Source organism: Protobothrops mucrosquamatus, unplaced genomic scaffold, assembly GCF_001527695.2.
Source record: "Protobothrops mucrosquamatus isolate PMUCROS unplaced genomic scaffold, P.Mucros_1.0 scaffold921, whole genome shotgun sequence".
Taxonomy (NCBI): Eukaryota; Metazoa; Chordata; class Lepidosauria; order Squamata; family Viperidae; genus Protobothrops; species Protobothrops mucrosquamatus.
The window spans coordinates 95,287-110,790 of NW_015387172.1; the positions used below are offsets into that span (position 1 = coordinate 95,287).

General features: G+C 34.7%; 1 protein-coding gene across 1 annotated transcript in view; it reads right to left on the reverse strand.

The window, feature by feature from the left end:
* The window catches only part of APAF1 (apoptotic peptidase activating factor 1), a 56,309-nt gene that overhangs the window by 10,181 nt on the left and 30,624 nt on the right, over positions 1-15,504 (reverse strand). Inside the window, exons 17-23 of the mRNA XM_015819437.1 lie at positions 15,234-15,395; positions 12,552-12,680; positions 10,929-11,054; positions 9,171-9,290; positions 4,277-4,402; positions 2,490-2,615; positions 1,249-1,368 (exon numbers count right to left, since the gene is read on the reverse strand). Of these exons, the coding sequence (XP_015674923.1) occupies positions 1,249-1,368; positions 2,490-2,615; positions 4,277-4,402; positions 9,171-9,290; positions 10,929-11,054; positions 12,552-12,680; positions 15,234-15,395 (909 nt within the window). The remainder of the gene's footprint in view (positions 1-1,248; positions 1,369-2,489; positions 2,616-4,276; positions 4,403-9,170; positions 9,291-10,928; positions 11,055-12,551; positions 12,681-15,233; positions 15,396-15,504) is intronic.

A 15,504-nucleotide genomic window follows, 5' to 3' on the forward strand; every position in this document is an offset into this window, starting at 1 on the left:
TTCCAACAAGCGGGACTGGCCTAGGGTAATTTTTAAGAGGGGTTTTTAGAGGAGTTTTTAATTATATTTTAAATTAGACAAGTTAAATATTTCATTTTAATTAATTTTAAATTTTGTGTTGTTATTGGTGTTTTTAATTGATTGTCAGCCGCCCTGAGTCCGCAAGGAGAAGGGCGGGATATAAATTCGAACAATAAATCATGCTTTTCAATAACAACTTCCCCAGCCATATGCATCTCGGCCCATTGTCACATTTATTGTTCATATTAAGAAAATCCTTACAATGGGGATTACTAGTACACATTTGTTTTTCTTATAGAATAAATATGCTAATGTAAAATTACCTTTAGAAATAGTAGCAGATGGATTTTTCAAAATGTAAGTTTAATAAATGTAATACTTTTAAACTGTAAAATAACAGACTATTAAAACAGAGTATTTGTATGTAGCTAATTTAATTTTACTCACTTTCTATTTAAATAATTTTAAGCTGATAGTTCCATAAAAAAGTCCCAGATTGGTTTACTGATCAATGAGAACATGATTACTTTACTCCAACCTTTGTAATTTAAAAAGTTACAAAATAAAACAGTGACGACATGATTAGGAGTGGGGGAAAAAAACCTGCAGAAAATTCAGACATTCTTAATTTTTTGTTTCTTCATCACTATATCAGTGGAATTGTAAAGTTAGTATCCACAGTGGCCTATGCGGAATTGGGCCGCATGAGTGGCTGGCTGGAGCATGCACGCACAGCTCCACTGGCATGAGCGATGGACCAGAGGGCACTCACATACTTGCATGCTGGCCAGCCATTCGTGCAATCCAGTTCTCCTCTTCCCCCTAACTGGGCCAAGTTGCAAAGGTTGGGAACCTGCTGTTCTAGATGTTTTGGACCAATTCCATGAGTCCTACTAGAATGCCAAAGGATGAAAACTTCTGGAAGGCATTATATTATCTATGAATGCTACAATACATATATGTATTGGTAATCTTATTAAAATCTAAAAGAACAGAAATAATTTAGAAACAGAGCCACTAAAAAATGAAATAGCTTTTCTTCTTATTTATCCTTCTATTTTAGCCTGATAAAATGGCTGTTTGTTGACATTAATCAAACAAAATCTGATGACATTCTTTGTAAAACAAATACAGTATATATCACCCTAACCCATTTAACTTTTATTCAGTACACATTTAATTTATAGGCACTAATCTAAAATAATGAGTAAATTGATTTTTATTTACTTTAACTGTTCCATCAAATGACCATGAAAGAAGGCTTGATTGCTTCAGAAGATGAAAATTCTTGACAGGTTCTTTATGTCCTTTCAGAATAATGTATTTCTCCGACTGCCAATTCCATACCTAAAAAAAATTGTAAACATATATGTAAATAAAATAAAGATATCTATGTGTTTTAAAGTACATTGGTTATCTTGAATATAATTTTTTTTATTGGGAAAATATTCTAAGACACTTGTGAAAATTAGTTAATCTACGTACACTGGTCTAGTGGTTAAGAACCAGGCTGGAAAGCTGAAGACTATGAGTTCCAGTATTGCCTTAGCCATGAAAGTCAACTGGATGATCTTGGGCTGGTCACTCTCTCTCAGCCCAATTCACCTTATAGGGTTTGTTGTGGGGAAAATAATAGGAGGAAGGTGTACTAGATATGTTCGCCACCTTGAGTTATTTGTAAAAATAATAAAGGCAGGATACAAATAAATAAATAAATAAAAACCAAATACAACTTGGGTGGCATGATGGGAATAATTCTATTCTCTTGAGGATTCAGAAATCTAACATTTATCATCTGTGAGCTATGTATTCATTCCTGACATACTTTACAATGGACAAATTCTTTTGTATAATGAAATACTGCAAAATATTAAAATGCAATGTTCATTTTATTATGAGTAAATTATTACCAGAATGCTCAAAATGTTTTGCTTTTTAAAAAGTACATGGATAGGATAGCATGGATAATTTCATGACTACCTCCAAAACCAGTTTTCTCTGAATGTTAATTTTTCAGAAATATGAAAAGGAGAATGCTATTGCATATGGGTTCTGCCTGTAAGTATTTGAACCGTTGAACTGTTTCTTATTGATGTATTCCCATAGACACTGCAAGTTTCTTACCATTTTTAATCTCCACATAACTGGAAATATAACAATACACAAAGTATATGAATATCCCAGTAATGAAACAGGATTTAAACAATCCAATTACAACTATAAAAGTTTGGAAACAGTTGTAGTTTGTAAGCTATCATTTTTCCTATTTTTCCTATTCAACAGCTCTGACTTTTTAAAATACCGATCCTTCTGAAATGACATAAGATTAAAAATGTAAAATGGATAAACTAACTGTTATAAATACTGTATTTTTTATAACAAACTGAAATAATTTGAGAAAAAATATAATTTGAAGGACTGCCTTCAAATAGTGTCAATTCTTAAACAAAGTTGCAGCATTCCTCTACCTGTATAGTTGAATCATCGGAGCTTGAAATAAGAGTTTTTCCATCAGAAGTAAATTGACAGTGCTGTACAGCTTTCCTGTGTCCAATTCTGGATTTTAAAACATTTCTATCTGATACATTTAAAACCTGTCAAAATGAGATCAGGCAACAACATGTTGGGAAGAATTCAATATGGATGATTTTTTTAAAAAAGATCTTTTTAAAATAGATCTTTTTAATGCAAAAAATCCTGAAAAACGGAAAATACACTTGTAAACCAAATTTTGTGACAATCTTTATAGAACTATGCTGTCATTGGAATTGAGAGATCAGGCCTTGAACTACAACATTAAATTTTATGCCTAGTACAGAGTTTTTCTCTTTATGAACCCATAGGGTTAAAAAATGATTGAAAGAGACTCTTGCTCTTTAAAAAATTCAGATGTGTGGTTTAAAATGTAATAGTACCATACCCATAAAAATTCTGGATTTATTGCAGATTTGAAGAGTTATTGCCAGCAGAAATAGCTAAAATGAACTGAACTGAACACACAGACACACATACACACACAGAGAGAGAGCAAGACTCTAAACACCAAAACACAAAATAGAAATATACAGTGTCCTGAGATTATATAAAAAAAATCAGAGGAAAAGAAAAAGAATAAAAAACAAGAATAGTGAGTTGTGCCTTCTCTGCTGTGGCATCTGCCTTAGGGAACATTCTTCCCCCCAAAATTAGAAAAGCTCCATTCCTTTTGATATTTTGGAAGGTACTTAAGTCCTGGTTGTTATCAGGCCTGGGGTTCCTAGAGAACCAGAGACATGCTTAGAGGGTGCCACCGCTGAAGTGGCTATTGTTATCCTCTCTTTGCCACCGTTTTTATATGTCTTTATAATATTTATTTTTAATGTGGTTTTATACTTTTATGTTTGTTGTTTTTATATTTGTTGTTTAGTTCACTTGCACACTGCGCAAAGTCTCTTTGGATGGGATGGGTGGCTATACAAATTTAGTAAGTAAGTAAGTAAATAAAGGATGAATGGATGGATGGATATTCACAGGATGGTGATGTACCATCAACATCATGCCAATGTCTTGCAGGCATATAGATTTTCTCCTGCTTATATTAGTTCAGATTACAAGTTTATTATGTTATTATCATAAAATATAAAAATTTCACTGGGTAATTTTCTATAAAAATAACTTGTCCTCTTAAACTGAAACACCCAATTATTTTGCTCTGATACTAGATGTGTAACTGAAAGTAAGTCTGGTCTAGTGGTTAAGGCACCAAGCTAAAAATCAGGAGACTAAGTTTTAGTTCTGCCTTAGGCATCAAAGCTGGCTGGGTGACTTTGGGCCAGTCACTTTCTCCGCCTTTCTTTCTGTAGATCTCAGCCCACAATGTCAGGCTCAGGCAACAAACCACTTGGTCAATTCTTGCCACAACAAATGGATTGACCCTCACTTAATCCACAATTGAAAAAAAAGAAAAAGCCAAATCCTGCACTTGTGGAAAAATGCTAGGAAGAAAAACATTGATGGGTAAACCTTAAATGTGTTAAATGTGAAATGAACATCAAAAAAATGAGTGTGATTCTAACATTGGCTTGAGAAATATATCCTCAGTATTACAAACTTGCAGTCAGTATTAGGAAAACATATTCAATGGTCATAAAATTATTAAAACAGAATCTTCTCAAATTCATTCTCTTACTGATTTTGACTTGTTTGGGGAATATAATTATAATTAGGGAATCAAATCAAAAGTAACTGATTCAAAAATTCAATTCTAGTACTTCACCTTTACAATTCCATTTTCATCTCCATATGCAGCAAATTGTAGATCTTCACTCAAACAACAGCAGCAAATAGAAGACTTCTGTTCTTCAGTCAAAGAGATAGCAAGGCCTGTAGATCCGTTAATTAGCTATAATGCAACGAACAGTTTTTAAGAAGAAACTGGACAGCCATTTGTCCAAAATGGTATAGGGTTACCTGCCTGAGCAGGGGATTGGACTTGATGACCTCCAAGGTCCCTTCCAACTTTATTATTATTATTATTATTATTATTATTATTATTATTATTATTATTATTATTATTATTATTATTATTATTATTATTATTATTAACTGGAAATTACTGAGCATCATTTAATGTCTGTCTGTTTCTTTGCTTAAGGTGTTTTAAAATATTTTTTCCTCAGAGTTGAAAATAAGAATCAATAATATTATTGTTAACAACAATATATAAAAAATAATATACAGATAGATTTCATATAATATAAGTGGTAAATGTATATGATTAGCACATCTTCATTGTTGCTTTGGTAGTGATGCCTATACTTATTTTGTAAGTCTCATTTCTCCAACAACTATACAGAAGCACACCACCGAACACACTTAATTAATTTTAAAATAGATATTCTATGCCAAAAACAGCTTATAAAAATCTTTTCAAGAAATTCTTTAAATATTCAGTGCTTTGTGAAAATGAACACCACCATAGCAGAGCTACGCCCTTTTCTGTTTCTTGCTTTCTATTTCCATAGCAACATAATATTTAAGCTGAAAAATGAACAATAAGCAGCATTACATTGTATACCCTTATTTATGAACAATTTTAGAAAAGGATGAACTTTGTAAAGATTTAACCAATTCCCTAATTCACAATTTTCTAACCCTAATAAAGGGCTAATCAACCTGAAAAAGTTATTTTTATTTAAAGAAAAGAAATCTTTGATACAGGTTCTCTTGCAATGGAAAAGTCGTGCTTGTTGAATTATAATTCTAAAATAATTCTTAGAATGGGATGTGTCACAATCCACCAGTAGACGGGGTTATAGCACACATACATTTCATATATGAAATGAATCCATAACATCCCCGTAAGTGAAGACAGCTACTACATTGATACCAGCATCTCTGTCTCTGGGTCACCATAGCAGGGAAAAAAATATAGATTCTTTCAGAATGCCGCTATAATACTAAAATTGGAAATGATCACCCATCTGATATTGGGGGAGCATCAGAATGATAGCATAAAATTTAGAATAGAATAGAAGCAGGCAAGACTATACCCTTATTATAATAAAACATAGGGGTCTGTTTATTTATTTATTGTATGAATTTTCACCAGACTTGTTGATAAACCCTATCTCTATGTGGATAGAGCAGTTTTACATTTATAAGAACCCATATTTAATAAGTTAATAATTTATTAAAAAGTTATGTATGTATATAATAGTTATATATACTATTAACTGCTGTATGTCACTTTTTACATAACCAATAAGACTTCAAAAATGATTTGGAGTAATGTTTTAGACTTTCCATAACCATAGCACCTCTTTAATGAGCTAAGTAATATCTTCCTGCAAATATAAAAAATAATGTTTTAACATATTTATTGTATGTCAAAGGAATTGGTAAAAGGGTAAAAAGATCTGGTTAGATCTTGGCAAATCTTGTAAAGAAAAAAATGATGAAAAAAACCACTAAAGCTAATAAAAATAAAGAAGGTAAACTGTGAAGCTTTTCTGAAGATCTATAGTTTTACTTTTTCAAATTCTACTCAAATCTATATTTAATAACCCTGAGGATGTATCACATGAAGTGTCAAGATTTTTTTTGTTAGCAAACAGCAAGAGATAATTAGAAAGTCTCTTGCTGTTTACGTAGTCAAAAATACATAGGCAGGTTTTGCTAAAATCATACAAGAAAACTGAAATTCTTTTCTGAATAGAGAGCATCACTGGATGCTAAAAAACACTTTTTTAAATATTTGTTTCAAATGCCTACTTTATACCTTTACTGAAGATTACATGTTATTTCATAATTCTTTCTAAGTTATAAACTAATATCATATGCAAATAGCATTGTATTATTTATGTCTATACTTAATGCTTTCATTCCAGCTTTGGGAAAACAGCAGGAAATTCAGTTAAGTCCAAATCAGAACTAATGTCAGTAGATAAATATTCCTTCATTAATCCAATAAGCAATTATCAATTCTATATATGAAATGAGCATATTGGGGTATGTAGATTAAGCATATTGGAGTTTTTAAATCTTATAATATATCATAGGTAATTATTTTAAGCACTAATATATGAGATCTCTTCAAGTTTTGATAGATTCAAACCTTAAATTTTGATAGATTTAGACCATGTTTAAATCTTACCCCTTTGAGCAAGGTTAATACTCTTAAGAATATATCTCCAATATCAGTAATTCTAAAATATTTTAATCTCAGATCCCCTTTATATTATTAAAAAAGACTGAGTCCCCCGGAGAGTTTTGGTTTAAGTGGGTGGCATCTAGAAATATATTAGAAATTACAAAATGAGATATTATAAAATATTTATTTATTTGACTTAGACAAATCCCTGAAATGGTCTCAGGGACTCTGAGGGATCCCCAGACCACATTTTGAGAACCAATCTCTTATACAATTACATGTTTAGTATGGGAATTGAATGAAAACATTGAAAGATCACCTTTGAACGAGACTGGGTCCATGTGATGGAGGAATAATTGAGCTGATGGGACACATTGTTTTAAATTGTCCACTTTATACAGACACTCACCAGGAATTATTATCTCCATTACTAAACAATCTGGTTGTTCTGACTTGTTTATCTTCAGTTATTATTATCAGATCAGATTTTACTTCTTTGACCATAGCTAAATACTGTTCTATAGTTCATACAGTATGCCATAGTATATTTTCTAATTCTAATCCTTCTAAGATAATTTTCAGCAATTATTTTCATCTTTTTTATCCTAATTAACTGTGATTTTCTATGACCAGCAAAAAATAATTGATTTATTGTAGAATTGCTATCTATATATGATGGCTTAGATGGTTGGTAATTCTGAGAGTTTGTCCTCCTGATCTGCAAAAATCCAGTTGGCCTGCCAAAATCTAGTTGATTACTGTATAGCAGTGAGGATTTAGCATATTCTATACAGTACATTCAGACCCCCTTCACTTTTGTAATTTTTGTTATGCTGCAGCCTGATTTTACAGTTGTTGAAATTCATTTTTTCTCTCATTAACCTACACTCAGTACCCCATAATGACAAAGTGAAAACAGAATTTTAGAAATGTTTGTAAATTTATTAAAAAGAAAAAATATCACATTGGCATATGTATGCAGATCTTTTGTAACAACACATGAAATTTAGCTCTGGTGCCTCCTATTTCTCTTGATGTTGCTGACAGGTTTCTACATCTTGATTGGAGTCAAATTGATTGGACATGTTTTGGAAAGGCACACACCTCTCTATAGAAGGCCTCACAGCTGACAATGCCTACTGTAGCAGAGCAAAAACCATGAGGCAAAGGAACTGCCTGCAGAGCTCAGAGACAGGATTATTGTAAGGCACAGATCTGGAAAAGGCTACAATAAAATTTCTGCTGCACTGAAGGTTCCTAAGAATACAGTGGCCTCCATAATTCTCAAATGTTTGGCACAACCAGGATTCTTCCAAGAGCTGGTCACCTGTTCAGACTGAGAAATCGGGGAAGAGGGCCCTTAGTAAGAGAGGTGACCAAGAACCTGATGGTCATTCTGACTGAGCTCCCGAGATCCTGTGAGAAGATGGGACAGAGTTCCAGAAGGACAACCATCACTGCAGCCCTCCACCTATCTGGGCTTTATAGCAGAGTGGCTAGATGGAAGCCTCTTCTCAAAACACATGAAAGCACACTTGGAGTGCAAAAAAGCACTTGAAGGACTCTCAGACTGTGAGGAACAAAATTCTCTGGTCTGATGAAACCAAGATTGAACTGTTTGGCCTCAATTCTAAATATTACGTCTGGAGGAAACCAGGCACAGGTCATCATTTGCCCGATACCATCCCAACAGTGAAGCATGGTGGTGGCAGCATTATGCTGTGGGGGTGTTTTTCAGCAGCAGGGACTGGGAGATTAGTCAGGTTGAGGGAAAGCTGAATGGAGCAAAGTACAGGGATATACTCAATGAAAACCTGTTCCACAGCGCTCAGGACCTCAGACTGGGCTGAAGGTTCACTTTCCAACATGATAATGATCCTAAGCAGACAGCCAAGACAACAGAGGAGTGACTTAAGGACAGCTCTGTGAATGTCCTAGAGTGGCCCAGCCAGAGCCCTGACTTGAACCCTATTGAACCTCTCTGGTGGGACCTGAAAATGGCTGTCCAACAGTTGTCATCCAATCTAACTGAGCTTGAGAGATTTGCAAGGAAGAATGGCAGAAAATCCCCCAATCCAGGTGTGCAAAGCTTGTTGCATCAGACCCAAAAAGACTAGAGACTGTAATTGTTGCCAAAGATGTTTCAACAAAGTATTGAATGAAGCATCTGAATACTTATGCCAATGTGATATTTCAGGTTTTTTTTAAAATAAATTTACAAACATTTCTAAAATTCTGTTTTCACTTTGTCATTATGGGGTACTGAATAATGAGAAAAAAAATTTCCCCACCAACTGTAGAATCAGGCTGCAGCGTAACAAAATTGACAAAAGTGAAGGGGATCTGAACACTTTTTGAATGCATTGTATATCTCTGCAACCATATAGTAGTTGTCAGGAGTTTTGCAACCAAGATATGATAGTCCTAATCGTTCATGAATACACTTAAAATAAAAACCAAGCTGTGCCAAACCTGCTAATAATTTTCAATATAAATGAAGTATCTAAACAATATTTACCTGCAAATGCTTCAGACTATCTATTGCCAAGATGTTGACTTCATTATCCAGAAAGGAAACATCTATTTCACAATTTAACACAATAGCAGAGGATTTGCATACTTTATTTGTTTCCCATATCTGTTGAAGAGAAAATGATGAATAGAAGCAATGTCATCCAAATTGTAGAAGTTTGAACACAGATAAATTAAACTGTAAAATTTAGGGCTATAATTATTCAGTTAAAAATAAACATCAGCTTATTTTAATCTATTAAGTTATTTAATGAATAATTTATCTGTATGTCCCGAAGGTGTTTTCTTTCAAAAGGCAACTGGACTTTCCTGTTTGGTTTGAAGACATTTTGCTTCTCATCCAGGAAGTTTTTTCAGTTCTGATTGAATGGTGGAGAATGGAAGAAGTTATCATCATCATCATCATCATCATCATCATCATCATCATCATCATCATCATTTTAACCATTGTCTAAATAGCTACATGTTTTTAACCTATATGGTCCATGAAAGAAGTTATATAACAGGGAAAATATAAATCCTTCCATTCTCCACCATTCAGTCAGAACTGAAGAAGCTTCTTGGATGAGAAGTGAAATGTCTTCAAGCAAAAAAAGAAAGTCCAGTTGCCTTTGAAAGAAAGCACCTTTGGGACAACCATGACCTGGATGATTGAGAATCTCCATAGAAATTTATCTGTGTATTTTGTGAAATCACATATTAATCAAAGTCTAGTTCTTTTATTCAATTCAAAGAAGTAGGCTTTGTTCCAGGTTCCATCTTTTGTCTTAACAGCACAGTTAAAAATGAGGCCTTCTCCACATTAGCTCCTATACTATGGAGTTTTTCCATCAAAAGATATTCACTAGAATTTCATTCTAGCAGAGATGTTGCACATTTCCACTTGATATGATTGTGCAATATTGTTACTACTATTTTATTTGCTTAGATGTAATACATTTATCCCATTTTCTGACTTTAAAATGAAGGTATTTTTTAAAAATAATGAACCATCTTAAGAGTTTTTAAATTTATTTAGTAACTTTTTATGTCACCCATTTCCCCTATAAGTGTCTGGGAGGCTTAAGAGAGCTATAAATTATATAAATACACAGATAAAGTTTCATATTTAAAGCATTTTTCTACAGCATTGACTTATAACAGTGATGGTAAACCTTTTAGAGGCCGAGTGCCCAAACTGCAACCCAAAACCCACTTATGCATCATCGAGTGCCGGGTGGGTGTGGCCCATTGGGTGGATGTGACCCATTGGGTGGGTGTGGCCCATTGGGTGGGCGTGGCTGCGGTGGTAACAGCAGACTGGGTAGGACTAAAAAGTTCAATCAATCAATTCCAACTTTGCAAGATCTTTTTTTTTCCCACCAGAAATTGAAATTGACTGATTGATTGAACCGCGGAGGCCTAAAGCAAAAAGGTTTTATAAAACCCAGCTGAAGGCCTAGGACTGGGGCGACGGTGCGTGTGCCCACAGAGAGGGCTCTGAGTGCCGCCTCTGGCACCTGTGCCATAGGTTCGCCACCACTGACTTATAAACAATGGAGGATAAAATAAGGATACAATGCAACTAATTCAAATATGCTAAAGATCTGTACATATTTTGATAGGTACAATTCCTCATTTGACCCATTATGAAATCAATGCATATATCCTGAACTTCTACTGCTGGAAAATAAAACATAAGACAATTAGTCATTATTTTGCTGTCCGTTAAAATTTCCAGCAAAGAACTGAGGGAAAAACTTACCCTTATTGTTTGGTCATCAGAAGAGGTGACAAAAAAAGACCCATCAAGAGAAAAATTCACAGAATGTACCCAACTCATATGTCCTAGGCACTCAGCTATTTTTGAAATGGATTCAATATTCCATATCTAATAGAAAAATAAAAAACCTCTTTTAATGTAAGAACATAATTCTAGTAAATCATATCAAATAGTGACAAATCATTGTCTCCCACAGTCTATGAATATGCTCCGGGAGGTTTGCAAAAGGCATAATCACACTTCCTACACTGTTGTTTCCTGGTAATTGGTACTCTATTTAGAATCAGAGTTTTCATCCATTAATGGGCCAGTATTTGTAGAATTTGTAACAAACATTATAATTAAAAATAGCTCACATTCAAACTGCTTCCTTTAAAATATTAGGCTGTCACCAGCAACTACAACGGTTACAAAAAAATGCACAATACAGATGTATAGAATTAAAACGAGTCCTTATCTAAAAGTAAACGTAATTGAAGATTAGATTTTAATTGTTTAATTATTTAAAGCCCTCTTTGTTATTATTTTAAAGTAGCTGGAACCATCATAGACATTCAACAATAAATATGCCTTAGAAGTATAAAATAGAAAGATATAAATAAACAAAAAAATAATAATACAAACAATTACAAACTGTTAATTTGCTTTTTTGAATTTCCAAGCAAAATGGTTTATCAAAGTGACATATGGACCTTAGAGTTTCACTACTTTTTTTCAGTAATAATGGTGATATATTTCCCTGGAATTTTAATTTTGATTTCAAATACTAAATCCAAAATTATAGATATGTAGATTATTGACTTAAACTGTTATGTATAACAGTTTTGAAAAAAAAAACAGTAATCGCTATTTGCAAGGATAAAAGAAAACCACTATTCTGACTGTTAGTATACTGCATGGATCTGCTAGCTAGTGGATTTAAGCAACAGGATGATAGCTTATAATAAAGATGCTAGCTAGTATAGAATAGCATAAGTATGATTGGGATAAATATGGAGTTTGGTTGTATTTCTGGCATATTGGCCAAAATATGACAAAACTAACCAGTACATGTAGTCCTTGACTTACAATCATTCATTTAGCAACCCTCTAAAAAATAATTTAAAACCAGTACTTGCACTTATAACCATCACAACATCCCTGTGGTCATGTGATGACCATTTGGCAACCAGCACATATTTATGACAGTTTTAGCATCCTGGAGCCATGTGATTATCATTTCTGCCTTCCCAGCCTGCTTCTGAAAAGCAGTCAATGGGGGAAGGCAGATTTGCTTAACAACTGCGTGATTCAATTATCTGCAATGATTCGCTTAACAACTGTTGTAAGGTTGTAAAATCAGGTGTGACTCACTAACAATTGCCTTGGAATTGCAACTGGATTATTCTGCTTTAAAAAATTAACCATGCAACCACATGCACATAGGAACAGCTTAGAATAGCTGTGGTGAACCTATATGGCTATTTTAATTATACGAAAAAGAACTGGACAATATGCTATTTTGCCCAATTATATTATTTACACTGAGCTGTGACTCATTCCTGTTCTGAACTAATACATTATAGCAACAAGAAACTCGAGGATGGAAAGAATATATTTACTTACTTCAACAGAACAATGTGATAAAGCAACTGCTACTATTTGACTATTGGGACAGAAGTCACAGTACTGGATTGTATTGTGGTGGCTCAAAAGAGCCTCTGCCAATAATTCCTTGGTTTCAACATCAACAAGCTGTAAACATAATAAATATTTTAAGACATTTATTTCCCGTGTTGTTTGGAAAGTTAGTTATAGTTATATAAAGTTGCAGCTGTGATATTTATGCATGCAAGTATGTGTGTAGGTGTGTATGTATGTAACAATCATAATACAAAATGATATATTTTGACTTTATAGCTGTAATATTTAGCAATGTCTGTCTGTCTGTCTGTCTATCTATTTATCTATCATCTATCTTGTATGTGAGCATGCATGCAACAGAACAAAAGTAGTCTAGAAGCTATAACTAATAATTTCTTTGAAATATTTTTAATTACATTAATAGTTTATTAAATATCTTACTCATTTCACTTAAAAAAACAATTACATGTAATTGACTTCTTGCTGGTTTTCAATATCATTTACCGTGGTATCAAGAACTGGGCGTAGGGAGCACAGTATTGTGCTGGTTTATCTCCTTCCTCTGGGACCAGTCCCAATCAATGTTGTCATGAAAGGTTCATCCTGCAGCCCCTTGCTTTGCAAGGCGCCGCAGGTTTTGGTGCTGTCTCTACTTCTTTTTAAGATTTACATGAAGTCACTAGATACGACTATTACCATGGGATGACGTATCATCAGCATGTGGATGATACACAGATGTACATCTCTGTTCCCTTCTTTAAGTCACTCATGCCCTGGGTATCTCCTATGGACTATTGCAATGCGCTCTACATAGGGCTACCCTTGAATAGTATCCAGAAACTGCAACTGGTGCAGAATGGTGCAAAACTGCATGACCAGTTTTGGGCATCCCTAGGGTTGCATATGTAAAACATCTGCTATTTCAGCAGGTCTCCAGTACCTAACCTGCCCCAGGCCTAATAACATAACCAGATCTTGAGGACATTTAGGAATATCAAAAGGAATGTACTTAATCCAATTTCAGGGGGAAGGGTGTTCCATAAGGCAGGGGCCATAGCAGAGAAAGAATGTCTCCTGTGACCTACCAAATGTAGGTTCCTAGCCATTGGAATCCACAACATCTCACTCTGCCATATCTGATAGGGCGGGCTAATATAACCAGGGAGAGGTGGTCCGTGAGCAACCCCAGTCCCATGACATAAAGGGCTTTAAAAGCTAAAACCAGCACCTTGAATTGGACCCAGAAGCAAACTGGCAGCCAATGCAGCCTGAAAAACGGACACGTAATATGTATTGTTCAAGGAGAGCACATAACTCCCTGTGCTTCTGCATTCTGTACAGGTGAAGCTTCAGGGACAGAGGACTTAAAAATTCAAATATAAAATCTTTCAAATGCTGTTTTGTTTATTTAACAAAATCATAAATATATTTAAGCTCCAGGAAATGTGTTTATATCTCATTTGTACAAATATTAATGTAATGTATTTATCTCCTAAAAAGGTGGAAAGGAAAATATTCATACAGCCAATGCTATAAGGTATGAAAGATCTGATTATAATACCAAATATGGTCTCTGAGCCTGGATGGAAACCTAGAATATGAGCTACACTATGCATTGTTTTGTGTTCTTTTAAATCAGTGGTTCTCAACCTGTGGGTCGGGACCCCATTTGGGGTCGATTGACCATTTCATGGGGGTCGCCAAGCAAGGCTGTCCGCCATTTTTTTCCCCTTTTCCGGCGGGTGCCTTACCTCCCTTGAGCTGGGCCAGCTGGTGGTCGGCCTGCTCCGTCTCTGCCGCTTGCCAGCCACGCCTCGGCCGGCGCAGGGGGCGGAACCACGCATGCGCGGTGCTCCCGGGCAGGGAAAGTCCTCGACTTACGACCGGTTGGGTAGTCCTCGACTTACGACCGGTTTAGTCCTCAACTTACGACCGGTTTAGTCCTCGACTTACGACCGGTTTAGTCCTCGACTTACGACCAGTTGGGGGTCGCGGCATTAAAAAGGTTGAGAACCACTGTTTTAAATGAAATAAGTGTTGGGGCCACAAAAAGGTAGAGAATTGTTCAAATTCAGTTTGTATCACATATACTAGCTGGAGTATTCTCTCACAAAACAAGCTGCTGCCCTCCTAAAAGGCTAGGGGGAACTGAAGCCTTGGTCTCTCAGGGTATGTCCTTCTGCTATATGCTGATATTGTTCTTGAAGTTGTCTTGGCTATTTATTTAGAGAAACAGGAGAGGCTTTAGAGAAGCTACTCTCAGATTTTGAAATTGATCAGTAGATGCTGACCCTCAGGCTGGAAAATAGAAGGGGGCTTCAAGGATTCCCTTTTTAACAAGCTAATTTCTGACTCTGCTTCAGAGTATTTATGTATTAAATTTATATGCAGCCCATCTCTCCAAGAGGTGACTCTAGGCAGCATTCCTGAATGATCATACAGTATGATATGGCACGACACTGTCCTTCTTTCACCTTTTCTTTCTTTCTTCACCTATTATCTTTCACATGTAATACTGATTTCTAAAGCCATAAAACTATCTGAACTGAAAAAACACAGAACTTTTTTCTACCTTAAAAAAATTAATCTGTGAACACTGGTATCTCAAAACAACATTTAAAAACAAGATGAAAATACATTACCAGCATATTATTAAATACTTACAAAAAGTTTATTTTTAGCTGCTACTACTATTGCTCTACCATTAGATGACCAGGAACAACACTTCACTAACACTTCCACATCATCATGGTATCCATCCCCATTTCTGAAGAAGTTGCCTATATTAATAGTTTTCAGTTCATTTGCTGACTGCACATTCCAAAGCTTTTTAAAGAAAAGTTTTCTGATTAGTATTACTGCCAACTATATGTTTGTCAGAAAATAGCAACATATTCAAATCAAGTAGCTAAGTTGATATAAAATTTCTTATTCA